Source organism: Buteo buteo, chromosome 23 (assembly GCF_964188355.1).
Source record: "Buteo buteo chromosome 23, bButBut1.hap1.1, whole genome shotgun sequence".
NCBI lineage: Eukaryota > Metazoa > Chordata > Aves > Accipitriformes > Accipitridae > Buteo > Buteo buteo.
The window spans coordinates 16,196,842-16,223,925 of record NC_134193.1 but is presented as its reverse complement, the minus strand read 5'-3'; the positions used below and the strand labels follow the sequence as shown (position 1 = coordinate 16,223,925).

General features: G+C 49.1%; 1 protein-coding gene across 1 annotated transcript in view; it reads left to right on the top strand.

Annotated features, from left to right (window-relative positions):
* Positions 1–27,084, top strand: part of MEGF9 (multiple EGF like domains 9) — a 55,972-nt gene that overhangs the window by 16,319 nt on the left and 12,569 nt on the right. The window contains exons 2-3 of the mRNA XM_075055967.1: positions 12,748–12,949; positions 25,539–25,678. Of these exons, the coding sequence (XP_074912068.1) occupies positions 12,748–12,949; positions 25,539–25,678 (342 nt within the window). The remainder of the gene's footprint in view (positions 1–12,747; positions 12,950–25,538; positions 25,679–27,084) is intronic.

Below are 27,084 nucleotides of genomic sequence, written 5' to 3'. Positions count from 1 at the left end.
CTTGGATAAAGAGGGGGAGGCAAGCCCCGGCTTTGTTAGTGGAGCAAAGGAGTCGTGGTCTATGCTTCACCTGGGGTTTTGGGGTTGAAGAAGGTTTGCCCTTCTTGACTTGCAGTTTGTAACCGTCTTAGTAATGGAGGCACAGAGAGTGCAGGTCTCTGCTGATTCCTTCCTTAATTGCTATGTATTTAAGGTATCTAGTGGCTGTAATCTGCATCTTAGTGGAATTCCTTGCAAGGAAGTTTTTATTTGTCAATTCAAGCAAGGAGAAATCACTTGTATTGTTTAACTTCCCAGCACGCAGCTCTCCTGCCAGTGGGATGCTGCCTTCATGTGTCTTGATATTCACTGGGTGATGGTCAGAGCTGGTAACATGAAGGGAAAGAAGGTGATAAAGTCAGGCCAGGAGTTGTGTGCCAGCCTCACAGGAGTGGGGTGCTTGTGTTGGTGTGGTGGGTGTGCAGAGAAAAAGACTGACTGTGAGCATGGCTCAACTGGCTGCAATGCCGCTGTTGCGTGGAGCTACCTTATTTGCAGTGGTAGCTGCTTTAAAAAAAAAAAAATCAAAATAACCAAATGCTGCATCTTCTATGAATTTGTCAGGTGCGCACCCCAGGTCCAACTGGGCAAGGGCAGCCTTGTTTTGCAGTCATCGGTGGGGTTTCTGTGGGTGATGGCAGCCATGGTGTGGTGAGCGGCTGCTGTACTGGGGGAGCTGGGAGAAGCCGCTGGTGATGAGCTGGTCTTGAGATGTTGGTTGTTATCTCGGAGCAGTTGGGGCAGAGGAGCGAGCTGGCAGCCTGTGGTGTGAGCCCGTGGATTGGGCTCTTCACCCCTGCACTGGCATCGTCTCTGGACCATGGCTGGCGGGTGAGCCTTGATGTGACATAAAGGAGCTAAGACAGAGAACGCAGCCTTCAAATTTTCTATATTGTTGCTCAAATGGTCAAAACTCAGGTATTCTGAGTCCTGTGTGCCTCTCGCATGAAGGTTTACATTCATTGCTGGCTGTTGGTGGTAAGAAAGTCCTCTCCTCTACTGGAGTCATCTAGAGCAAGACCAGCTGTGATGGTTTAAGAAGTTCCCACTGCCCCTTCTCCGTCTCTGCTGGAGGTCCCTGCTTCTTGGCAGGAGACTCATTAGGTGCTGTGGGATGAGGCCAGTGGCTGCACCCACCATCCTGGGTGGGCAGCTGATGGATGGGAACTTAAGATGCTTTTAATAAGGCAGAGCCCTCGGGAGCCTCGGCCGAGGCCACCTGAGTGTTTTGTACCAGTTTGTACCAGCATCAACAGCGTCTGAATTGGTCACAACAAATTAACGTCAGAAGAAGGTGGCTGGAGGACAAAGCTCTCCCATACAGACCCGACAGCATGGTGGGGCTTTCAGCAGGGTCGGAGGGTTCCTGCTGTTTCAGCAGTTAGTGTCGCTGGGTGCGAGGGCTAACGTGGCGTGCCAAACGCTGAGCTGAGCTTTCTGGCATATTTGGCCGGGCAGCGATCAGATGGTTTCATGCAGAGTTGTCTTTGTACTGGTGGAAGATGGGTGTTGCAGAACTGGTTTCCCTTCCCCCCCCCTCCTGCCAGCCTGCTGGCTTTTGCATTTTATATCCCGCTCTCTGCTTTTGTATTTCTTTCCAGTTACCTTTGCCTTGTTCAGCTGCTTTATCCCACACTGCTCGCCTTCCAGCAGCACCAGCTGCAATGCTGGAGGAGCTACCCAGTTGCCCCAGTGTAGCACCTTGTTGTCGTTATCCCTTTTTAGGGGGGTGTGAGCCTGACCAGCACCCATGGGTTGGGTCAGCAAATCCCTAGGAAAGGGGGCAGAGGGGAGGTCTTCATCTCCACACCTGGCTGTTACTGCTGCCTGACCTTGGGAGCCTGCAGAAGGTGTCGGGGGGAGAGCTGATGCTGTTGGGGTGTGAATTGCTCAGGAGAGACATCTGCAACAGCTTATCTGGGGAGGAGGAGGAGGGTGACCATGCAAGCAAGGCTGTCCTGGAGCATCTGCTCTCAGCCAGGCGATTGCGAAGGAAGATCTGCGTCTGTTTGACAGGCACTGCCTCCGACCGCAGCTGCGCAAGTGGATGCTGTCAAGTGCATCAGGAACAGAAAGTTTTGCTTATCTCTACTGCAACAAGTCTGAGCAGCAAACCCGACTGTTATTTAAACAAAAGGCTTTACCGTGCCCTCCCAGAGATGTCACCCAGAGGAGTCTGCAGCTTGTTGTTGAGCGAGAAGGATGCACGAATCCTTTTCTTTGCTTAACTTATGGTGATGCGGCGTTTCTCCCCTGGGATGTCATGGCACATCAGCACATCTCGGGGCTGTATGGAGGCAGCTCTTGAAAGGTTTAGACATTCACTGCAGAGAAGCATCTAAAAATTTCTGGCTTTTGAAAACTGAGGAAGGAATCGGGTGTGTCCCTGGGACTGGGGTGAACCTCCTTCTGCACGGCTCTACACCTGGGCTGGTGTCACCTGCCCGTTTTATCTCAGCATGAGCACTATGTGGGGCTTTAAATGATTTATACCAGTGTTGAGGGAAAGAAAAGAGATTAATTCTTTTAGTATGGAAAGTTACAGGCTTAAAAAAGCCTTACTGGCCTTCTGTTTTAAGATCTAATGTCATGGTAGCGTCTCAGCTTGTGCATTGCTGCTCTACTTGAAATGCAGACATACCTGGGGGAAACCCCTTCTCTTGCTCCAGCTATACCTGGGCCAAAAATTAAGGAGCGAGGGACTTCTCGACAGGGTGATTGGTCCTGGGGGTCCCCTGCAGAGCAGGGTCAGTGACCGGGAGGACCTGGCTCCCCCATTTCTCTCGGCTGTAGAAGAGCGAGCAAATCCCCCTGAAACGAGGGGTGGTCATTGCTGTTGTCTCCAGATGGGTGGGTTTGGTGGCTTGGGTGATGCTCACCTGGATGACGTTGCAGACCTATGGCTTCCCTGACTGCTGAGTGTCAAGGGTAGAGTTTCCCCGTCGTATCTTATTAATGCAGGGTCCATTCTGGGGGGGGTGCCTGCATTGCAGTCATGTTCCTTAAATAGGAAAGCAGCCGCAGTGAAGGCAAAGTAACTTGAGTCTTCATGTATGTGCAAGCCCATGCAGGAGCCTGGAGCTGGACTGGAGGAGCCAGCCCGGGCTAAAACCCAACCCCTTCCCTCGCCCAAGCAAGTACCAGCCCTGGCTGCGTGCTGGGAGCCTCGCTGGGAAGGGTGGGGGAATGATAAAAGGGGGGGGTCATCCAAGCTCATCTTCCAACACATCTTCTAACCCCTGTTTTCTTGCTGGTTATTCATGCAATACAACTTTATAGCCCAAATGCAAACGGTTGAAAGGACGATTCTTGCTCAGGGTTTTTTCTCCATAGCGCCTTTAAAGCTCCTGTATAAATTAACACGTTCGTTCATTAGCTGCAATTCCCCAAAGCACTGAGCAAAGTTTGTGATTTTAATTACTTTTTTCAGGGATTTGAGCACATGGAGACTTCAACAGATGATTATAGTTCATATTATTCATGCAGCCTTTTTTTAATCCCTTTCTCTGCTAGGACATGGTCGATAGATACTAAAATTGAAGTCTGCTAATAAATTCCCAGCCCTGTCCCGTGTGAGGTGCCTTGATCTTCAAACTAAAGCATTTTGCTGACAAAACAATTAAACTTCCTGAGAGGTGCTGCAGAAAGTTTGTCTGTAAGGAGGGTATGAGCTGCCAGGGTTGCTGTGTGCTGTCGCAGAGGTATTTGCCAAAGTTACATTTCATCCTGTTTATCTCTAAGACTCAAGTTGGGCTGGCTGTGTTACGCGCTGGGTGGTAAAAAATACAGAGATTTTCAAACAGAAACACGGACTATTTATATGGTTGCAGACATCTGTGGAAATATGAGTGGGAAAATCTAACCAACTAAAGTAAAATGCCAACAAAACTATTTTCAAATTAATTAAAAGGCTTGGATCCTTTTTTTAACTGTTGAGATTTTAATCCTCAAGCATTTATTTGGTCTATTTGGAGCTACTGTAGCTTCTCGTATCCTAAACATTTTAGGGCCACATTCTTCTTTATATGCAGTCTGCTTAGTAAGAGAGACCCAGAGGGTTTGTCTGCATATGGGAATAATTCTTTAGCTACAGCAGTGTAATCCCTCCTGCGCAGCCTTCTGCATTATAACCTGGTTCTTAATAAATACTGGACCACTCCTACTTCTCCTGACATCTTGTCTCGTTGGTGGGAGCTCCTCGGGTATTTTACCCTGCTGTCAGCCCCGGTGGTGCCATGCGCTGGGGATCTCCCAGTGCAGGAGTATAAGGTTAATGAGAATCCATATTTTACTTTTTTTTTTTTTTTGCTTATGTTTACAGGGTTTGATCCTTTAGTCTCCCAAGACAGCTTTACACCTGTGAGTCTGACTTCTTTGATGCACGTTTACTGGAGAATGAGCCGGTTCAAAGCTTGCTGCGCAGGTTGCTAACTTGTTTAGCATCAAAAAGGAAGGGAAAGCAACAAAATTGCTTGGTGCTTGCATTGCACAAAGGAGCTTTCAAGAACTCCTCAGAAACAAAATGCCTGTATGCTCGATTGCAGGTGCAGGGAAGGAATAAAAATAACTAATCCCAGGAGTAACCAGCCTTTACATTTGTTTAAGGTCTAGGAGTCCTGGCTGTGGGTTAGCTGAAGGAGAGCAGCGATGGCTTTGCTCACGGCTGGTGGGGCAGGAGGGCTGTGAACTGAAGTGGGGAGCGATGCTGCATCCCTTTGAAAGTGCAAAGAGAAGGCAGAGGGGTGACATGGTCTGGGCTGAGCTAGAGTTTGGCTGAAACCCTAAGTCTGCCTGCTTCACGCTGATGAAAAATGCTTGTGTGGCTGCTGGTGACCCCCAGAGTTGGGACCTTGGCTTTGTGCTTCTTTCCAAGTGATAAGAGAGATTTACTCTGATTGAATTTTCCTCAACAAGTAAGTTTAATCTTTTAACGATATTACAAGTGATGTATAAGCATTGAGAAATCCTTGTCTTTTCCCCCCTGTTGACCCATACAATCCTTTTATGGAACAACACAAGTGACTCGTGTAAATCTCTTTAACAGCATTAATGTGAATGATGCCATTCTTTTCATCAGCAGCACGCCCAACTCTGCAGCACTGAGAGCTTGATGGAGTCCATAAGTGCCCTGAATCTGATGCACTCAGTAACAAAATGAGTGCAAAATAATAGAAGACACTTCTATATGTATATAAAATTTTTTTGGGGTAGGCAGAGATCCTCTTCCTACCACTTTGGCTTTGCATTGTAGCCTGAAGTGAGAGTGAATTACAGGTCTGAGTACTTTAATGCACCTTCATAATGCAAGAGTTGACTATTATTTTGTGCTGAGTGCTGTCTAGATGAGAATGAACCCTAGGACTTGGCAGCACATCTCTCTTTAAGAAGTTACAGTGCATCAGCTCATCTCTGATCCTGTTCTTGCAGGAGCTCTTAGCCCATGCAGATGTTCCTCAGCTCCCTGCAGGAGAGCTTAACCAGCCTGTACCCCTTCAGATCTGCTGCAAGCCATGGGGTAAAGGCACGCTGCCTGCAATGGTTGGAGGCAAAAGCATCCTTACACTGTGGTAACAGCTTCTGCATTCACGGCGTCAGCTTCATTGCACCCAGGTACCCGAGTGAGGAGCAATGGAGTTGAATGCTAACGCCAGTCCAGGGCAAGGCTCGACCACACTGAGATGGTGGCCTCAGAGATGTGGAAGGGATGGGCTGGAACTCAGTAAATTGTTTTACAAGGGCTGGGTAAAATAGGACCTTCTCTTTTAACAGACGGCAGCTTGTGGTGAGGCTCACAGATGCTCTCATTATCCTGTATCCCGTGCTGGGACGGCACCATCCTGACCTTTGTCCAGCTGCTGGGGGAGGTTTAGCACACTTGTGGATCGTGCCGAGGGGATGAAATACCTTCTCGGGGGTAAGGGAAAGAGCAGTGGTGCAGCACAGCTGCGCCTTTGGCTGTGATAAGAAAAAAAGTTCCCAGTAGAAATAGCTGTGTCTAAGTGTTTAAGGGGGATTTGTGTGTTTGGGGGGAGGACTGGAGCTGCAACTGTCCCCAAGCAGTGGAAACGGGGAGAAAATCAGGACGGCAAAGCTGGGTCAGAGCAAAGCTTCACCCATCCAAGAAGGGCCAGAAGAAGATGCCAAGAGGGCAGGACATAATCCTGACTTTTTGCGGCCAGCGTTTCAGAGACTTTCCCATCAGGATGCTTCCTCCAGATCCCTGTGTTTAACAGCTACCAGCGGACCTGTCCTCTGTGAGCTTATCCAGTCCTCCTTTGAAGCCGTAGGTATTTCTGGCTCTCAGAACATCCCCTGACAATAAGTTCCACAATTTAATTACAAGGGGAAAGGAAATGGCCTTGGATAGATTTTTAAACCTGCTGCCTGATCCCTTTATTCCTGTGTTGTCAGAAATGGTGCCTGGAGAGGGATTGAGAAGGGGAAATGAGGGAGAAGGGAGAGAGGGTAGGGCTTGAATTTGGGAATAAAGTATGGAAAGAGGGAGGAAGCTGCTAAACTAATACCAAAACAGAGCTCTTCTAGGGATGGGATGCTGTCGTGTACAGTGAATACACTAGCTTCATCCTCTCTGTGCAAGTGAGTGGGATACTGAGTCAGTGCTGGTTTAATATTTGGGAGGTCAGACTGGTGTGAAGTGAGATTACATTGGTGTAAACCCAGTGTGACTACAAGCATTTGGTAATCAAGAAGTGAGTGCCTCCAGCCTTGGACTGGCTGGGCTTTTGGGCTGCTCACCTTGAGCCACGTGTGCAAGGGAAGGAATTGGGGTGCAGATGATGGAGGGAGGAGGTGAGGACGTCTGGCTTTGCCTGTACTGACAAATGGCAGGAGATGCCCCAAGTCTGGCATTGTTACTGCTATTTTAAGTCCAGCAGGATACCCGATGGGGCATTTGGGAGGTGAGGCTCTCGCCGAGCTGTGTGTTTGCACGGCTCACGCGAGGCTGTTGGCTTCAGCTCTGCAGCACTGCACCGCAGAAACCACGCTGGGGCCGCACCTCTGGCTCCTGGCACTGCCAGGGCAGTACTAGCACCCAAAAACCTAACAGCACCTCTAGGTTATATATATATTTTTTTTTTCCTTCATTTAGTCCAGAGAATAGAAAATGGCTGTCTCCCTGGGGATATTTTTGAAGCAGGACAATAAATAGCATCCCTGGGACTTCACAGCTTGCTCTTTGAGCTGTGCGTTCTTCTAACAAAAAATGTGCATCTTGGATTTTCCATACTGTTCCCAGGGAGTAGGTGACTTCATTCAGGATTTGTACCGTTTCAGGATGTCCCCAGCAAATACGATTTCACGTAGACATCTTTGTGTGTTTCATAGTGTTTTCTTCCTTTGCCATTTGTAAATATTTCACTTGTTTTTAAATTATTCATTCATTAAGTGGCTTGGATGGGAGAAAGAATCATGCTAAAAATACCTGCTCAGACTTAAAAAACTGCACGTTCAAGAAATTATTTTTACACCAGAATGAGCCCTGCTTAAGTACTAGGAGTGGATGGGAGATGAAGGGATGCGGTGTCATGCCAGAGCTGGCTCAGGCTGGGATGTCGCTGGGATTTGCAGGGTAGGGCTTTGCACTGGGGTGGGATGTGGAGGATGAGATCCCCGCCGGGGGATGTGGGCTGGAGGGGCTGGAGCTGAGCACTGCAGAGCTCGGGGAGCCGGCGGCTCTACCGAGGGGTCACAGGGCACCGCGCTCCCCGGGTCTTGCAAACCTGGCACATTCTTGGTTGTGTTGGTGCTGCTTACCACCATGGTGTGTATCCAATACAATAAAAACCAGAAATAACTATTCTCCAGTTTATTAGTGACATATGAGTTTTGCATAAGCATCAATCAATTCAGGGTGGCAGCTAACTGAAATAAAATCTTGCATATTAAATCTGTGTGCAGTGGCATAGCAGCATGTCCCTTGCTGTAGCAAACTGTAAACCTTTTATTCTGCCTGCCTGTAAGCAATGTAAAGTAAAGGTTAAAATGCTGCTCATGAAGGCAGCGGTGTTTGGGTTTTTTTGCTTGAAGGAGTAACATGTGGCAGTGATACACAATTTTATAGTGCCTCTATTCTGGGATCTCAAAAAGTCATCGGGCTGTTAATTAATTAAAGCCTGTCAACAACACCTTCATGAGCAAAGGCGGTGGGTTTTATTGCTGATAGGCAAGTGCTTTGAGCTGTTGCATGGTGCTTTACGGGGAAGGAAGGGAAACCTTGATGTTTTAGAAATGGCAAACAGAGGCAGAGATGAGCAGGGCTCGGAGGACCTCGGGGGCGGGAACACCCTGCGGATGGGGAAACTGAGGCAGAGCAAGGGTGAGTGTCTATAGGAAGTCGGGGAGAGCCGGGAGTCAGAGCTTGGACCAGTGCCCCATCCCTGAGAGCTCTTTGCCCTTGGCTCCCGTTGCCGATGGTGTTATCCCAACCTCAATGCAATACCTCCAACTGTGGGGCAGTTCTGGGGTTCATCCACCCGTGTTCATTCCTTTGTGTTTGCAAAAGCTCTTGGTAAGGTGTTTTTGAAGGTTACCTTCAAAAAGCAAAACATTTGCTTGAGAAAACTGAATAAAGGCTCCAAAAACCCAGGCTCTGGCCGGGAGCCAGGATTATGTTCCGTAATCATCTTCTGCAGTGTTCATCATCTTTGCTGTGTTCCTAGAGTCGAAGGTAGATGTTTGCCATTGCTTTCTTATTCTAGCTGTGGACCTTCTTGCCTTCTTGAACCCGGCTGTTGTCGGGACAACAAAGTGTCTTTTAAATTAAGCCTCGGGTTTTCATAGTCTGGTACATCATCATGTCAAACCTTGACACCACGCTAGGCAATGGATATTAATGCTGCTGTCTGGTTCTCCTCCACTGCCCAACCAAAGGGGCTTTAGGGCATTTTTAGGTTTTGTATCAGCCAGGCGGATGCATGAGCCGAGCTGGGTGCAATAAGGGTGGGTAGGAGGGGACCACATGTGATGCTGCTCCCCTGAAGTGGGCCACCGTCTGCCCCCCCCCCCCCCCCCCCCAAATCCCTGGGGTGGTTTGGGGGAGGCAGGGCCTGCAAGGAAATGACCCTTTTGGGAGATGTCTTCTGTGTCTGCCCCGTTGTGCCTTATCACGCACTCGGGGGTGATTTCGCAGGATCCGCAGCAGACGGGCTCAGCTCCGCACCCCCACCGGCAGCAGAACCAGCCTCCCCCGTCGCTGCCGAGGCAGCTGGAGCCGGCGCTCCACCAGCCTGTGAACAAAAAGCTGCTTTTTGCCTGTGTTATTTTGGATTATTGCAGCATTTTTCACTCTCCCGGGGAACTGGCGTATGCAGAGCCGGTGTGTCTGTGTTGCCATTGAGTTCGGCTGCTGAGGCTGAGCTGCCTCCAGGTTTTGACCTGACTTTGTGGAATTTTGATGGGCAAAGACCTGTGTGTGTGTGGGGAAAAAGGCGTCAGCAAGTGTCTGTGTGTGTTTTTGGAAAGCACACGTCTTTCCAAAAGCATCTCAGCACACAAACAGCCCTACCATTGGAAAGAAAACCCAGTTTGGTAGCTGGTGCCATTGCCAAGATCAACCCAAAGTCAGCTGCTTTTTCCAGCAAGGCTGTTTGTGTTTGCATCCTTCAGATAAGGCAGCGGGGCCTGGCTGGATCCTGCCTTCGCCTCCCGCTGCCTCCCGGCATGTGTGGGGCTCCTGTAAGTAGCGATGACATTCCCAGTGAGTTGTACCATGGTTTGGCGATGGCTGGACCCTTTTGATGGATGATTGAGGTCCTTTGATAAAAGGCAAAAGAAACGCGAGGCTCTTGCCAATATATGCAGCCTCTCTTCTCTGACTTCTGGTTTTTCCTTTTTTGCTGCGGCTGATTTTCTTGGAAGGTAATATGCTGTCATTGTCACCTCTCCCCGCTCCTGTCAGTATAATATATTTGGGGACAGCCATCCTTTTTCCCCTAGCACAAGCATGGCCACAAAACCAAATTCATAAAGCTGCTACAGCACAGCCCTGTCTCACTAAGGGCTTTTCAGCCTCTCACAGTGGATGAGGCTATTTATTTTCACAGCGATGTGCCCAGGTATTGGCTGTGCCCGTGTGTCCTTTTAGGCTCTGACGGCTCCTGGCGAGCCATGTCCATCAGGGCTGGTTTGCTGGATGGAGAGGGCAGGAGTGGGGCAGTGCTTACGAATGGTCCGCAGCAGCACGGAGGAACTCTTTCCCATCACACACGTGCCAGCAGGAAGGCAGCATTTCGAATGGGAATTTGACTTGTAGCACCCATCGCTTTCCAGCTGAAAAGTTCAGCTCTCAGCTGGTGCTGCTGGAGTATCGGGATGGACTTGGCGTGCAGCCGGTGGTGGCTCTGGCTGTGATGCTCCTGCAGCACAAGGGTGGTCTCCACGTGGAACAGCTCATTGCTGCTGTGCTGGACCTGCCCTCTCAGCGCCTCACGTAGCCGTTAGAACTGATATAGTGCTTGTTTTCTTTTCTTAATCAAGTCTAGCAGATCTAAAGGCACTGCGTGTAATGAACTTTAAAAAGTAAATTTGTTTTGATGCATGTTTGACAAACTCCAAAGTGCTTTTGCTCAACAAGTTTTTGTGGCTCCCATTAGCTGGGAGAAGCCCAAGTGCCCAAATCGATAAGATTCTGCTTGGATAATTGAGATGGGAATTTGGTTCATTATATGAAGTGGCTGCTGAAGTGGATAATTGCAGATCTTGAGGTGTTTGTCCTATTTGCTAGTTTAGACTGAAGAAAATTTAGGTGCAATTTCACAAGTGTGTAGGTACAAAATTACTTCGATGGGGATACTGTGCATGTATTGATAAAGTAACAAAGCTAAATAACTCATATTTCTTTGTGTGTTGGAAGAAAACAGATGAAAAGTAAAAGCACTGGGGGCCATTTAACAGCCAGGTGCTGCATCCTGGCTGTCTGTTGGTTAGAGATGTCCTGTGGCTTCTGCATGGTCCCTTTTTGGGGAGAGGGGGATCTTTCCTCCCACTTGGGTTCTAGTGTTCCTAGAAAAGTCAACCTGTAGTTGTGTTCTTATGTTCCTTTAATATGTTCAGCAAACTGCTCTATAGCCTGCCTTCCCGTTCTGCTGCAGCCCACCAGCGAACATGCCCAGGGCGAGGGCTGCTCCCCAGGAAGGATGGACATTGGGGAGCTTTTACAGTGCTGCCGTGATGCGGGAGAACTTATGGCTTGTGTTTCCAAAGATATTCTGAGGTCTTCAGTGTGGTCTGATTTCAGCACATTACTTACGTATTCATAAATGAATCTTTATACAGTCACTGGGTTGTAAGTGTCGTTTGATCCAGGCACCTGCTGACGTCCTTTCCATTGGGTTGGGGCACAAGTGTGCAATATAAATGTTAAATAATCTGAAATACTTGTGCTGACAGAGCATTAGTGTTGGGTCTTGTTGACATGATTTGAGCTTTGTTTAAGTCAAGTTTTCTTGGGATGGAGACCTGGCCTCTCCTCTCTCTGTGAAGTGCCTTCAATACTGGCTTTTCTCAGGGAATAACAAATACCAGCGGTTGCGTAAAGCCCCTGATGCTTTGTGCACTATTTCTGCAGATAATCCTTGTTTATAATTCATTCTTGGCAGAAAAGGACTTTAAATTATTAAGGCACTAAATATTTTGCAATGAAGGAATGGAGATAAAGCTCTTGGCAGAAACAAATTGCCGGGGAGAGGTTGTTCTCTTCAGTGCGTTTGGTGCTTTAAAGTATTATGAGAAATAATGTGCGGGGGGACTGGGAATTCATCACTTGATCAAAAGATTTGCTTCCCTCTAAAAAAAGCGGCTGCTCGGTGTATGCTTTCCATTAGCCCTGTAAATAAGGAGTGTCCCCGAAGCACACGTGTGGGTCCCCAGAGCCATCCCTGCTCACTACAGGGCTGAAGGTGGCCCATCGTGGTTTAGATGGTGAAGGGCAGCAGCCAGCAGGTCTCCGTCCTGCCCCAGCTCCACCACCCCAATTTTTAAAGCTGTTTTCATGTGCTCAGTGCTTTCTTGAGGGCACATTTTCAGGGGACCTTGGGCTGCTGCACTGGGGACCTGTGCCATCGGCTCAAATACCTGGAGCTCCTCCATTCCCCCGGCTCCCGGTCGGGGGATTCTGTATCTCTTCTCCAGGAGTGGGAGATGCTGGTGCCAGTTCATCATGTAGGTGTGGTGTGTATGTCCTGTGTCGTAGGGACCAGCCCGTTGGTAAATCAGGGGTGTTCCAGTGATGTGAAATGGAGGATCTTATAATTAGTGATTTTGCCACCTGTCGCTGACTTTATCCTAATGTTACAACAGCTAGCACTTGTTGGCTCTTGGAGTAACGTAACCAGACAACCATGAGTCTGCGTGCGTGTGTGTGTATATACACATGCAGACATTATATACAGCTACATATGTATGTATTTAAGTAGTTATACCCATAGTCTTCTAGCTCTCTTTTGGAGAGATTTAAAACATGAACCATGCGGGTTCAAACCCCAAGGTGCTCCCAACATTGTTTTAAAATTTTTTTTTTAACCTTCTCAACATTTTAAAGCAAATACCATCCTTACAGCGACGATGATTCCAACTTGGGGTAAGCACAGGGAGGGCAGCTGTGCTGACAGCGATGCCGACCCCGCTGGGGGTCTTGCTGGGCACCGTTGCCCCCAGCACATGGGTTTCATCTTCTCTTTCTCCTTGCAGGAGACCTGTGCAACTGCAGCGCCGTGGGGAGCGCCAGCACGACCGAATGCAACGGGACGACGGGGCAGTGCCCCTGCCTCGAAGGCTACGTGGGGCTGCGGTGCGAGACCTGCGCCCAGGGCTTCTACCTGGAGCCCAGGAGCCAGCGGTGCCGTCCCTGCGGCTGCAGCCCCACCGGCTCCAGCAGTGCCCAGTGTGACGAGTGAGTAAGGCGGTGTTTCGTTGAGTCTCCTGGGGTAGGGGGTTGTGTGCGTGGCATTGGGATTTGGGAATATTTGGGGATTTGGGGTGCAGATCAGGCAAGAATGGATCTTGTCATCTGGTGCTAGTATTTAAAAAAAAAAAAAAAAGAGGAAAAAAGCAAAGAAAAAGCAGGAAGGAAGCTGGCCTTATAAAAATTCATGAAGCGTATTTTTCCTCTCTTTCAAGATCTGGATTATAAAAATATCCGTAGCTGTGGCAAAAGCCCTGGCAGCCCACAAGGGAGTGAACTTGTATTTCTGAGTTGTATGGAAGCAGAACCTCTCCTAATGCCTTGTGCATCCATTAGTCCCTATCGGTCAGGACCGCCTTCACGCGTGAGCTCAGGAGAGGAGCAGAGGAGCTTTGGAGAGCTTTGTTTTCCAAAGGGATGGATATTCTTTACACTAGAGGCAAGCAAAGCTTTGTGCTCTGCCCTTGCAGAGCACCGACAGCAGTGTTGGGTCCTGCCTCGCCTGGCGTTTAACCCTGCCACCTCCTCTCCTTTGCTGTGTTAAGAAAGTCGCCGTAGCTGATGCTTTGAGCTCTTGTATAATGAATGTGTTCCTTTTCATTTCACCTTATCCAACCTCACTTGCCTTTTAAAAGCTAGCACGCAATGATTTTTTTTCTCCAACCAGTGATCCGTCAGTCATTAGAGATTTCTTGCTGAGTTGCAAGTGTCTCTGTATTCCTGCAAAGAACGGTGTGAGTGGCAGCCTGACCCTTTGCGTCCCCTCCTTGTCCTCACAGAGTAGCGAGTTGCACGGTATCTTCTTGGAGGAGAACCCCCCAGCAAACCACCTTGTAGCCACTTCCAGCTTTCCCAGTCTCCCTTCTCCTGATGCCACCAGAAAGTCGGCAGCAAAGGCATTCCCGGAGCCCCCAGCCCTTCTCCAGGGCCCTGCAAGGGAAGCGATACCTGCATGTGGATGCAATGGGCTTCTGCTGCACTGGTTGCCTTGTGCTGGCATCAGCCTTGTTGTCTTTTAGGGTTTGGTCTAGGCTCAGCATGTGTTGTACACCTGCACTTTCTTGCCAAGGCTGGGGCTGAGTCAGAATCGACATGTTCTGCAGGGACATGCTGTTTGTAATTATTTTATACTTTTTTTTTTTTCCCAAACACCCAAACCCTCTGTTGATTCCTTCCTTGTTGTTTCAATGCTACATTTTTCTGCTTGCATAAGCTCTGAAAAATCAGAACTTTAGTCAACTGGAGCATTCCTTTTGAGTGACCTTCTTAGTAAAAAAGCTGATTTTTGGGGGTGGAGAGTGTAGAGTTTTTCACTTGTTTCTTTTTTAGTGGTTGCTTTGTGTATGGGAAGATGTGCCTGGAAGCATCAGGGTTTGCCACAGACTAGAAAATCTGAGTTTGGTCACATCTTCTGGAAAAGCAAATTGGGCAGAAAGGCAGATGGGGCAAATCTTACCTTTGAGGGCTGGGAGAGGAGGGAGGAGCTGCTGGAGCAACTGGGTTAACTGGGAGGGAATGTTCTCGCCCTGACTCTTGAGTCACCAGGCAGCAGGCAAAGCATGGATGTGGGTGATGTCTCCCCACGTCTTGCTGTGTGGAGCAAGCCAAGAAACACCCTTGGGAACCTCAGGTGAGATGCTCCGAGTTGTGAAGGAGAATGGGGTGGAGTTCGTGCATGTAGTGAGCCATCACACCCAACCCCAACGTGTATGGGCCCAGAAACGGCAGAAGACCTCCCTAGCTTCTCCGTTTCAGCACAATTTTACAGCCTTGAGGGACGTGGGAGATGCAGATCCTCAGGCGTTTAGAAGAGGGGCATAGGGCAAAATTTGGAGGAAAACTCAGGGGGGAGGACTCACGTTAACAGAGATTGCTCTGTGTTTCTTTTCCTTGCTCAGTGGGGTTTGCTGCAGACGGAGATGACCTCTGGGTGTTTAAAAAGAGGAAAATTAGGTCAGTTGTCTATGTTGTAGGGCTGGGGGCATCAGTATGTCTGCGAAACGGGCAGCCTTGTGCATAGCAACGTGGGAAAACGAAGTGGGATGCAAAATCCGGCGGGGCAGGAGGACGGGGGGTGTCCCTGCGTTGGGGTCTGTCCCAGCGGGGGCGAGAGCCTCTTCTGCATTGCAAGGAGATGTGTGTGTGAATCCAAGAATGAGATTTTTGGCTCTGGTTCTGGAAACGGGTCTGGAGCTCTGGGTTTGATGTCTACCTGCCGCCAAGTCCAAGTCCCTGGATGAGCGGTGCATGTCCCTCTGGGCAATCCCTGCTTGGGATGAGGCACGCAAACGTTGCCTAACACCAGCAACCAGCTTCTGTTCTGTTGACATTAAAAATACTGTAAGCTGTATTTTTTATTTATTTTTTTTAAGCATCAGCCCAACTCTAACTTGCACAAGTTAATTCCTGCGTGCTGGCTTAAGAAAAAAGCGATCACTGTTCGGATGAGTCTCTGAGGAAAACAGCAGCGTAATTTTGGACTCTGACCCTTTTTGACAGTGGCTGATTTGAGAGTCAGACTGCCTGAAGGCTGAGCTCTTGGGGGCACACAAAACATGCCTGATAGGTTTCAATCAGCTTGCACAGGCTTTTGTAAAACGGCCTTTTAAAGCACCACCATATGATGATTATTAGTATTATTTCTAGGCATGCTCTATGGCCGGCCAGATGGCACACCCAAGTACACTGTTTATTAACTAGACCTCAAATGCAGACCATCAAATAAAAATAAAAAAAATCCCTTTCCCGAGGCAGACAGTTGATTTTGGGAGTGAACATTGACCTGACATGTTGTCGCTATGAATGGACTCCAGAGCCGCTAATCAAAGGTCTGTTTTGGTGGTGTTTGAAATTTGATTATCTGGGGAGATCCACACAGATCCCCCTCTGGGATGGCAGAGGATTTCTGTGCTCTGGTTTTGGTGATTTATTATTTTTTATTTTTTGTTAGATGAAAAGCTGTGTGTAGTTGAAGCTGGAGCTTGCTGTGGGGCTGGATGCAATCCTGGCTGTGAGGAGAGGGCTGACACATCTCGGAGAGGGGGAGCGTGTTGTCCCTGTTGCGGCAACACCTAGAAACCTCAGATAAAACCCCATTTCACTGGGTTGGATGCTGTGTAGATACTTGCTGAAGATAGCTGTGGCCTGGAAATGTTCATAGTCCATAGAGGAAGGGTGGAGAAAGAAGCTGAAGTTTCGAGGGCCATGGTCAAGGTCACGGAGTAGTGGAGAACGAGGACGGTGACTCACGTGGGTGCGCGGGCTGAGCTGGAAGGGCTGTGCTCCTGCTGCAAACCCCCAGCCGGGAGCTGCCCCCCGCCAGCTGCATCTCTCACCATCTTTTGGGCACCTCGAGTTGAAAGCTGTATTTTTCCATCCGTCTGTCCTCCTCCAAGGGAGCAAGAACGTCCCTGCCTGGTGGAGGAGGTGGAGGTGATGCTGCTGGAGAAGGTCACCATGCCCAGGCTGGCCAGCCCACACCTCCCAGGCTTGCACCCCTGTCCGTTTATTTTTCTTTTTTCTTTATGTGAGCAAAGTCCTCTGCCTGAACTCTCATCTCCCACTCCCTACGGCTGGGCAAGGAGCCAACCCAGAGGCAGCAAAGGCGGTCTGGGGGGGACGGTGGTCTCCAGCCCCACCAGCCGGGGCAGGGGTGGGAGCACTGGGGCTCCTCGCTGTGTTTCTGCAGTGCCTGGGACACCCCTGCCCTCCGTGTGCTGCGGTGCGGCTTCTCCCAAAATGCCACTCGTGTCCTCGGCTGACTCATGGCACGACGAGCCGGCACAGTGGCTGCTCCCGACGGCAGCCCCGGGACGTGGTGGGGCTCTGCCTGGGACACGCAGGGCGAGAGGAAAGGGGTTTGGATCGGGGAAAGCCTTTCCCTGCTGCAAAGCAGCAATCGTGCACCGACACGAGGAGCTGTACAGGAGCAGCTATTTAAATGCATGCGGAAATAATTTTCCTGTGTAAACCTGTCCTCCGGCTGATTTATTTAAAGGAGCAGGACTGCACGCAGGCAGAGCCCAGCCTGAAAGAGGCAGTGTGCGGTACACTGCTGGTGAGCAGGAGATTTCAGATGACGCTGCATTTTATTTATTTATTTATTTTTACCTTGCTAGCAGCACTGGCCAGCTCACACTGGGCTGCAAACTTGGGTGAAAACTGGGCAAGGGTAGCCCAGTGCAACCCAGCAGTCTGGGGCCCCGACGGCTTGTCCGCTGCATGTTGGTGCAAGGCTTTCCTGCAGGCAGGGGAGGGTGGTATTACCCTGATGTACCTCTTGCAAGGCAATCATTTGAGGTTTTTCCTAGCCCAGGGCATAGGGCTTGGAGGCTTTTTTCCAAAGTGTGGCCCCGCAGCCACAGGGACAGCGTGTTTAGCCCACCAGCAACTGTCCCCGCATGGGAGCTTTTGCACCCCACAGTTTGGGATGTGACTGGAGGAGGTGGGCTGCGAAGCAGAGAAGGTGCTATGAGACGCTGCTGCCCGGCAGAAGGGTTCAGCCCTCGATTCCCTGTTTCCCTGGGAGGTTTTGTGTTTTAAACTAACTTACCCTGGTTCTAGGGAAGACAAGGTGATGCACCCTTCGACTTCTGTTGCACCATTACCTGTGCTAGCAAGCAAAAGGAGAGCTGTAGGTGTTTAATAATTCCCGTGTGGTTTAGCTAAACCTGGGTTAACCATCTAATCTGGGTTAGGTTTTTCCAGTTCCCTTAAAAAGCTGTAAACTAAACACATATAATATACTATCATTGTCCCTAATGACAACAGATGCATGTTAAATTGGGGTCTGTGAATCAATTTAAGTTGCTCCCTCTGCCTGTGCCTCAGTTTCCCCACAAGCAGAAGGGCAGCAGGAAGCAGAGGCTCCGACGCGCTGCTTGGAGGTGACGTTAGCTTTGGTTCACGTCTGGCGCTGAAACACGCTGCCCAAGTGTGCAGCAATCTGCTCCTTCGCTAACTGAGCAGCCTTTCCTTACTGCTGGCTGGGGAGACGGCTCTGCAGCGTGCGATCCTGGTTTATGCACAGTTTGTGCCACGAGCTCGGCATAAGTCATGTTAGAGAGAGCTCCCGTCACTCATTTCCGTTTAAAAAAAGAAAAAAAAAGACAAAGCATGCATATAAATGCCGAAGTGTTAATTCAGAGATGTTTTGTCGCCTCGAGGGGATCTCATGCTTTGCGTTCATATTAGAAAGAATTAAGGCAGAGCGTCCCCTTAGAGCATGTATACATGGCTGGCTGTCCCCCGGAGCAGGGATGCTGCGAGGCTGAAAGGGGAGTGCTGTTAGCTGGGCAGTCGCCATCCCTGTATGCCTTCTTTGTAGTGGGCTTCTCTTTGGAGAGGCTGATCTTGTGACCCTTACTCATATGGATTTGGAAGAGCACTGCTGGTGAGAGTAAGGTCAGCAGCACCGGACAATGTTCTTTGTTAAGGTCTTTGAATAAGGGCTGGGGTTTCTGAAGGAGCTTGGAGAGCTGGGCAGGGAGAGCCACACGCTGGGTTTGCAGGGGTAGTGGGATGTGAAAAGGTGCAAGGAGATGATGGAGGGGGGGAAGCGATAAGGAACATTGGTCCTGATAGTGTTGGGAAGCATCCAGGTGGGTCGGACTAGACGCACCTTGAGCATCATGTGGTATGAAGCCACGTGGGGCAGAACTTGGGGTGGTTTTTTTGTTAGTCAGAGCATGCAGATCCATTGAAACTCAAGGTTTTTGTGGAGCTTCACTAGCCTGGGCAGGCAGGGTGCTCGTGGCAATGGTTTGAGATGAGAGAGACCTCATGTTCCCAGTGCTTCTGCCCATCCCTACCACAGGAGGTTATTTGGGGGAAGGTGGTGGAGTTCTCATTTTGCACAGAGAAAATCTTCATTTTCTGTCTTTAGAGTGTCATCACACTTCTGAAATGTTTCTTTGCGTGGGAACCCTATTTCCATTCTACCGTATTTTAGCAGTCCAGTAAACCACATTGGGCACTGCTCTCCTTTGGAGAGAACACCTTGGGAGCCTAACTCCTCAAGGACTTCTTTAAAACAAACAAACAAACAAAACTCCCCTTTTTTCCTACTTTAAAAAGACTGCTCTCCCTTTTATAGATTGGCTGAACACAAGTGGTGGCTCATTATCTCCCAGTAATGCCTTGTCAGCATCACTCTGCAGAGAACAGATTTTTTTTGTGTGGCGGAAATTGTTACATGTGGACGTCATAAAAGCAGAAGAATACCCTGTTAGAGCATATTTTTCTGCATGCTTTAATTATCTAAATCTCTCTCTTATTACCGACTCTTATATCCTTTACATCTGATTAGCTCTTCTTCTCTCTTCCCCCGCAAGGAGGTAAATATTGTACCTGCACCCATTTTTATTTGGTTGCGGGCAGGGATGGGAAATGAGTGAGTGACTGGACACAGCAGCAGGGAAAGGTAGATTGTTATCATCTCCCTGACAGTAATTGTGGCTTCTCAGAAATCCTGTTATTTTGTTGATTTTTCCAGCAGGTTTTGCCATTGCTGTGTTGTCTGTTGCAGACTTGCTGCTCTGGTAAACATCGACTGCCCTCAAAAAAAAATATTGGCTCAACTTTTTCAGCTCTTTTGGCTGAGTTCTGGTTTGGGGGAGGTGGTGCCCAGCCTGACTTCAGGCAGTGCTTGTTGCTCGTGCCTTTTTCTGCTGCCTTAGAGGAGGCACCAGTAGAGATCTGGGGGATGGAGGGACTATGTTGGGCAAAACTGGTGTGTCCAGCAGGGACCAGCCCCGTCTCCCTGCCTTCCCCACTGATGTGTCCTCCTCGGTGTTGAGGTTGCCTGTCCCATTCCCATATTGCCGTGATCTCCAGGGGATGCTCTGGGAAGCCAGGACCCACTGTTTGGGGTTGAGACTTTCCTGTTAGTTAGCTTTTGCTGCTCTTCCTTGTGCCAAACCGTAGAGGACCCTATCCAACCTCCCTCTCCAGGGCCATCATGGTCTTCCCATCGATTCCTCCCTCTCCAGCCACCCAGGTCCCGGCGGGGGGTGCCGGGAGGGCACCCACAGGAGACACCACAGCCCCGGGCTGGAGTTCCCTGGCTTTCCCAGCAGCGCGGGGCATCCTCGGCGGGGGAGATGGGGCCGTGGAGGCGGCGGTGGCCAGACAAGGTGGCCCTTTGACATTTACAGAATGGCCTTTCAGAGCTGTGAAGTGTCCCCAGTCCGTCGAGGGCTGCCATATAAACAGATGCCGTCCCCCGGCACAAAGCGAGGAATGCGGCGCACAATGGCCCAATGTTTGCCGCAATAAAGCCCTGCTTCTTCTGCCCTCCACAAAGGCAGCTCTGAGTGGGGTGGCGGGCGCAGGGCTCAGCTGTGGTTGCACTAACCCTTCCACTAAAGCGTTTCAGCTACCAGTGGCTTTGGTTTGAGCCAAGGGAGCAGGGAGGTGAAACCCAACGTGGGGCTTTTTCGGGCTCTCCGCTTCCCTGTGTGCTGATATTCAAATTAATTGACCTAAAGGAAAATCAACACGTGGGTTACGAGGGTTCTCGGTTTGCTCGGGTTGAGTGTTAGCAGCGTTGGTTTTCCACAGAAGTGTCTTGGAGCATTTAGCTTTCAAATGTTAACTTTTCTACGTTGCCCAGAAAATGTGAGAGAGATTTATCCCCTGGCTGCTGTCAGACTTCACAGAAAATCGGCACAAAAGGAGCTGGGCTCACTGGAGAAACGCACCATTTTTAGCAACATCTCTTCTGAATCCTCCTAATCTTGTGCAGCATCCTTTTGTCTCATTTCATCAAAGTGTGACAAAGCCTTTTCATGAGGGTTGTTTTACAGATGCTCGTAGTTCAGCAACGTGTTTTTCCTCATTCATACAGAGCGCTGTCGTTGCCGTTAATTGTATATGTTACAGGAACACCTCCAGGCCCTGCTGGGATGAATGATGGGCATCTCTGTAATCAGAGGATTACAAGGCAGTGGCTGGGAGGCGACGGGGCGGCAGGCGAAGCTGGAGATGCTGCCGGGTCGGGGAAGGGCTGGCTGTAGCCCTCGCTTTCCTTTTTCTCAGGGCAACGTGGCCCCTCACCGGCTCTTCTGGGGATGGTCCTGGCAAGTGATGTGGTCCTGGGAGATGATGTGAGGGGTGCGTGCGTATGCTCTGTGCTTCCAGATGAGGATGGTAAATGTATTTGGCAAAGTTCTCCTTCAAAGCTGTGGGGGGTTTCATGTGGCTCATCTGCATGGTATGCCCTGGTTTGAGACCCATAGGAGCTCCCTCCTTCTCTGACTCTGCCCTAGCATCTTACCAGTCTCAAATGTTTTAAAAATAAAGGCACAAGAGCTTGGTGCTGTACCGTTTTGGCTGGCTCCGACTTGGTCAGGCAGCCCCTGGGCTCTTGGTGGCAGCTGGGCATCCAGGTTTTTCTGGCAGCTGGGAAAACATTCAAAATGAATTTCTCCTTTCCTTCCTCCTTGGAAAAAAAAAAAAAAGAAGAAAATAAATGATTAGAGCTTGCTAAGGGTTTTCTGTTACACCATTAAACCATGCACAGCATGCCTCCAAACAGCCCTTAAGGCTGTGGTCCTCCATCTTCCCATCCATCTTGTGTCTGTCATGTCCCTGCTAACTTAACTATGTTCCTGTGGAGGAGGAGTGGAGACCCATTGCAGATGCAACTCTACATTGCAGTCGGTCTCAGATCACAGATATTTTAATGCTTTTGGTTTCTTTTTTGAGTTCCTGTGCTCTCCTGTGCTGAGCAGTTCAGGGTTAGGGCATTGCCTGAGCTCCCAGGCAGAGCCTGTCCTGTCAGTGTGTCCCTCCCCGGCCATCAGACCTGGCAGAAATTTATCTGCAGGATGGTCTGCGGCTTCAGCCAGGCACGAGAGGGGATTTTGGAGGTGTTACCTGTTTGTGCTCTGCTCCTAGGACACTTCCAAGTGGGGTCAAAACTCTCTGCAGTCCTCCTCTTTAACGGTAGCTGGAGTAATGCACAGGGGGGGGGCGGTCTCTGTTGTACCCCCTTAACTTCTGTAGCTGTAAGCCTGCAGTCTTGTGTAAAATCTGACCACGGGGAACGTTTTGTTTCCACTAGTGGCATGAATCACTTGGTGGGCGATGGGAATTCCCACATCCTGTGGCTGTTTCCCCTTGGGTGGAGTAGAAGGGGGCTGTGGGGGGTGGAAGTCAAATCAGACCCGCTTTTGCAGACTTTTTTTGGGGTGCAGGCTGTTCCCCTTTGCCCAATATTTTGCTTTTATTTAAAACCCTTTCCCTAGTGTCTGCCAGTGGGCTGCTGCCCTGGGTGGCCGCATCCTGCCGGCGGGTGCTGTCCAGCCCCCGGCTATCGCCCTGCAGGCATTGAGACAGCAGCTCTGAAGGCATAACGTGAAGCCCGAGGGCTGAGGGCGATCAGATGTACGAGCTCGTGCCTTGGGGGGTCCCAAACGTGGCGTGTAGCCCTCCGTCCCGGAGGGTCAGATCACTCGGTGTTGGATCCGAGCCTTGCACATGGCCTGCCCCTATCCCCGCCAGCCCGCTAATCACTGCCTGCTCCTTCTGCCAGGATCTTTTGTGCTGGTGATGTTTTTAATCATTAGGAAACATATATAAAGTTGATGGATGATGTGATGGTGATATACACTACCTACACGGTCTTTAAAGTAAGTATATTTGTAAAAATCTAGTAGAAACCAAGGCTGGCAGGAAACTTTTGTTACTGGAATTCTGTTTTTGTCCCAACACATCCTTCTATCAATTCTTTTGTGTGAGTTAAAAATTGGCTGGCTTCAGTGGAGTTAATAATCATCTGAAATGGAGTTGAGCAATTGATGTTGCTGCATCAAAATGTTTCCCTCTTCCCTTCCCCCTCCTTCCCCCTCACTTCCCCCCAAAAAGAAATTCCTGGCTGATAGTCAAAATCCAGTTCAGTTCTCACTGTGCAAGTATTAAACTGTGGGTCTTTTTTCTTTCAAGTTTCTGGATTTTTATGGGCACAATTGGTCTGTTAACAGGACTTTTTTTTTTTTTTTTTTGGTGTGTGTGGTTTCAATGCATTTATATCATTGACCTTTGCTTTAAAAAGTGTCTGACAGTCTTTACTGGACTGGAGCTATGAAAAGGAGTGTTGTAAGGGGGCTTTATTCTATGGAAGCAATGACCACAGGCAAAGCTTTATATTTGCTGAGTGATTTAATTCTTGCACATGCAGAACTTGGCTCTGTGCCATGTGTAACATGTTGAGAAAAGGTCTGCTTTAGAGGCATTAAACCCAAACTTTCCAAAACTGTCTTTTTTTTAAAAATAGCTTGCTTTCCTGTTATTTTTAAGCTAACGAGTAAAATCAAGGGACACTGCCCCAAAATGCTGCATTGAGCTCTAGCAGAGTCATTGGGGAAATAAACCTCTTTTAAAGAAATGAAGTGGGAGTCTGGATGGAAGGGTGCCAGCTGGGAGGAAGAGGAGGGTGTCATTAAGTTAAAGGCTTGATCGAGGGACAGGAGAGAGTAAAACACAGCACCCTGAATTCCAGGAGGAAGCCTGGGAGGGTGAAGATAATACAGCTCTAGTGCTTGGTCCTGTAAAGTCCTACTCATAGGGCACATCCCCAGAAGATGTGGTTTTAGGCTAAATATCAGGTCCCCTACAAATTAGTTGCTTTTCCCTGCTTGGCTCTGCCTGTCCCCTGCCTGCTTACAGGAATATCTGTCCAGTAGCTGTCAGAAGCAAATAAAAATAAACTGCTTTTTGTTTGCTCTTATTTTAAACACTGTGACAACATTTGGATTAATGTTAGGTCTTGTGAAAAGCTCTTTAAAAGTCAAACATACTGATCTGCTTAACAGCATCCCTTTGAATTCTGCATCTTCCTGCTGCAATTCCAGATAATGGTCTGGAGAGCAAGGAAACATCATATTTCTTTTTCCTTCTTGTAATCAGTCCATTAAATATGCCCAAAGTTTCAGATTCTGGAACTGTTTAATTGTGTAGCCACTTGGGCTGAGTTCTGTGTTTTGATGTGCCTTTGTGTGTTTCCTCTTCCTTTGGCAAGCAAATGAACAACAGAAATACTAAATTATGTTAATTTCTAACAGAAGCAATGTCTTCCCAAAAGCATTGCAATCTACTGCATTTTAAATAAAAACAAATCAACAGTGCATCAAGCCTCTGTTAGTTTTAATCGGCAGATTTTTCTGGGGGCTTTTAGAAGAAAATTGTGCATTGCTCCCTTTTCCCCAGGAGGAGCAAGGGAGAGCAATAGATAATCTTTGTGCAGGCACACTGAACCCTGAAATACTGAATTAATAGGAGGAGGGTGCATCCAGCAGTGTGCAGGGGTGCTTTGTGGATGATACCTGCCTTGTCTGCTGCAGCTGCAGATAAATCCGTCTCCTGGAGGAGACCAAGTCATGTTTATTTGGGTTGCTCTCCTGCCTTCCCTGTGCAGCACGCAGGGGTTGAGGTTTCCTGCAGGTCAGCCCAGGGCTATCAGAGATGCAGAAAGGCACTTCTGCGCTCTCTCGTCACCGGTTCCCATGTGTGCGGGTGGGATGAGCCGCAGCCGGCAGTCGCCGTGCTGGGGGGTTGATGGGAAAGAGCATTTTATCCATTCCTGTGACTTCTCTGAGAGTTGAGCCTGGATGCTGCTAGTATATAAAGTCGCTTATGAAAGCAATAAGTTTGAAGCCTCTACGTGGAAAGACTGGCGTGGAAAGCCAAAGGAATGAGGGTAACCTTTGCTTTTTATAGCCTTCTGGTATTTGCTGATGCCAACTAACCCCAATATCCTCTATTTTAACTCTGCAGAGCTCTACCCTCCGTGCAGTCAGACTCGGTGCCCAAGTAAACAGGCTCTTGTCTGGCGTTAGCTGTAGTGGAAACCGCTGGGGAAGGGAAAACCCTCACTTGTCCTTCCCTGCCTCCTCCTGGGTGGGAGAAGTTGACTGGAGAGAGGGGCTTTGCCTGGGTGGCTGTGGGGTTGTTGCATGGAAGGGATAAATAGGATCCTGGAGGAGAAGCGGAGGGAGTGCAGGTGACTGATGCCCTCCTGGGCTGAAACCCGAGCGAGACACCTGAGCTGCGGTGCCGGCTCTCGGGGGAGCCGGGAAAGCAGGTGGGGAGCAGGGAATTGTCCGCTCGCCCGAAAATCTGGGAGGTACCGATTGGCGCCAATGCGGAGGGGAGGTGATTATCCACGTGGGTGCTCTTTTATCGTTCAGGCGTAGCGATCTGGGGTGTCCCAGTGTCCTGCAGGACCCAGGGCCCCTGTGGGTGCTTGATGAAGGTGGGACTGGAGAGGGGCTGTCAGAGCATCTGCTGGGGGCTGATGCATGGGGATGGCTTTGGGCCAAGGCTTTCCAGAACGAGTGATGATTTCTGGTGCCCAGCTGGAAATTGCTGTCAGGGCAACTGGTTTTGCAGAGACTCAGCCTTTCTTGAACTCCCCATCACTTTTTGGAAATTGTTGCCCATGGGTTTCATGCCCTGCTTCTGGCAGGCGTTTCTGCAGAGTTCCCCACTCTGGAAAGAGAGTCCAAAACACTGACCGCAGGTTTGTACTTAGGATGCTTCCCAGCACATCCAGATTTCACTGTTTTTCTCTGTGCAGCTCTGGGAAATGCCAGTGTAAAGTTGGTGTCACGGGCCTGAAGTGTGACCGGTGCAGTGATGGATACTACAGGTTTAACGAAACGACCTGCGAGCCATGCCAGTGCAACAACCACTCCAAAACCTGCGACAGCTTAACAGGTAACAGCCTTTTCTCGTGTGTCCATGGTGGGTGCAGACTTTACTTGTCTCCTCTGTCTCTGGTTTTTGCCTGTTTCCATTCAGCAGACCTCCACTCTTATCCTCTTCATCTGCATCTTTATGCCTTGAGTACCCAGAATCTTCACCTTGAAACTGAAATTAAAATGCGGGGCAAGGTTGGAGCTAGTCCTCTTCTCAAGGAAGTCAATACAGGCTGTGTTATTTACCCCAGGCTGCAGTGCAGAGCCTTTATTCTGCAGTCGCTACTGGAAATCAGTGCTCTATTGTTCTCTGCACTTACACAAATACACAACGTGGGCTTTTAAGGAGCTTTTGTTTAACTGCTGTTTACCTGGAAACATATACTGTACTGGCACTGACGTAAGGTGATTGTTATTACCACAGATAACATGATTAGTGCTGGAAAAAACTGGCAGCACCTAATTAATATTGCCCACTTTTTATAAATTTGCCTTGTTCATTTTCCTTGATCATTTCTTTGACTGTCTCTCTCTCACACAGATGTTGATGGAGTGCAAATGTTGAGGCACCTGTGCTTGAATAGCTTATGGGAGGGCAGGGGGGAACCTAATTGCTTTCCTGTCTCCACTGAAAGGATAGGTCCTGGAGGAACAATATTATGTGACTGCCTGCGCGATCCCCACTTTAGCAGCAAAACTCACACTTCAAAATCCAAATTCTCATCAAAACTTCCAGGCTGAAATGCAGTTCTGTAATATTTATCCAGGAGCCTAGAAAGGAGTAATAATTTAAATAACGTTGCAGGGTTTTTACATAGCAGGCAGAGAGGCAAAGCTCATCAAATATGGTATTTCTGGGCAATTTCTGCACCAGTGTCTGTTCCCTCGTGGCCTGTGTGTTTGCAGCACAGAAATGGGCAGCTGCAGTGCTGATTGTGCCCAGCCAATGCCCTGATCCTGCTCAGCATCAGGGGTAGAGGCAGGCACCAGATCTGCACTCCTTGAGGATGAATTACTGCATTCATTCCTATTCTGAACTTTTTGTGCTTATGTCCTACTAATATTGAAGGATATAAGATTGTACCTAAAGCCATGCACACATCAGCTGTGTTACTGATTTGGAGCTGGGTGTGTGGGTTTTGTGAAGGAGTAAGATAATCTGCTCTTCCTTTTTCGTCCTCAACGTTTCCCTCATCTCTTGATTTTGGAAAAAAAACCCAGCACAGACCTTGCCTCTGGGATTGAGCTGTTCAAGCAGTGCTTCTGCTGGGGCTGTCCAGCGCTGACCGCAACATTGCAAAGAAAAACCCTCTTTTTGGTTAATGACCTATTGTTGATCTGACAAAAATCCCTTTTTAAAATTTTCCTCCATCTGCTTTATTTGCTGCCGGGGTTGGGGGAACCCAACAAAACCAGCACAGAGAA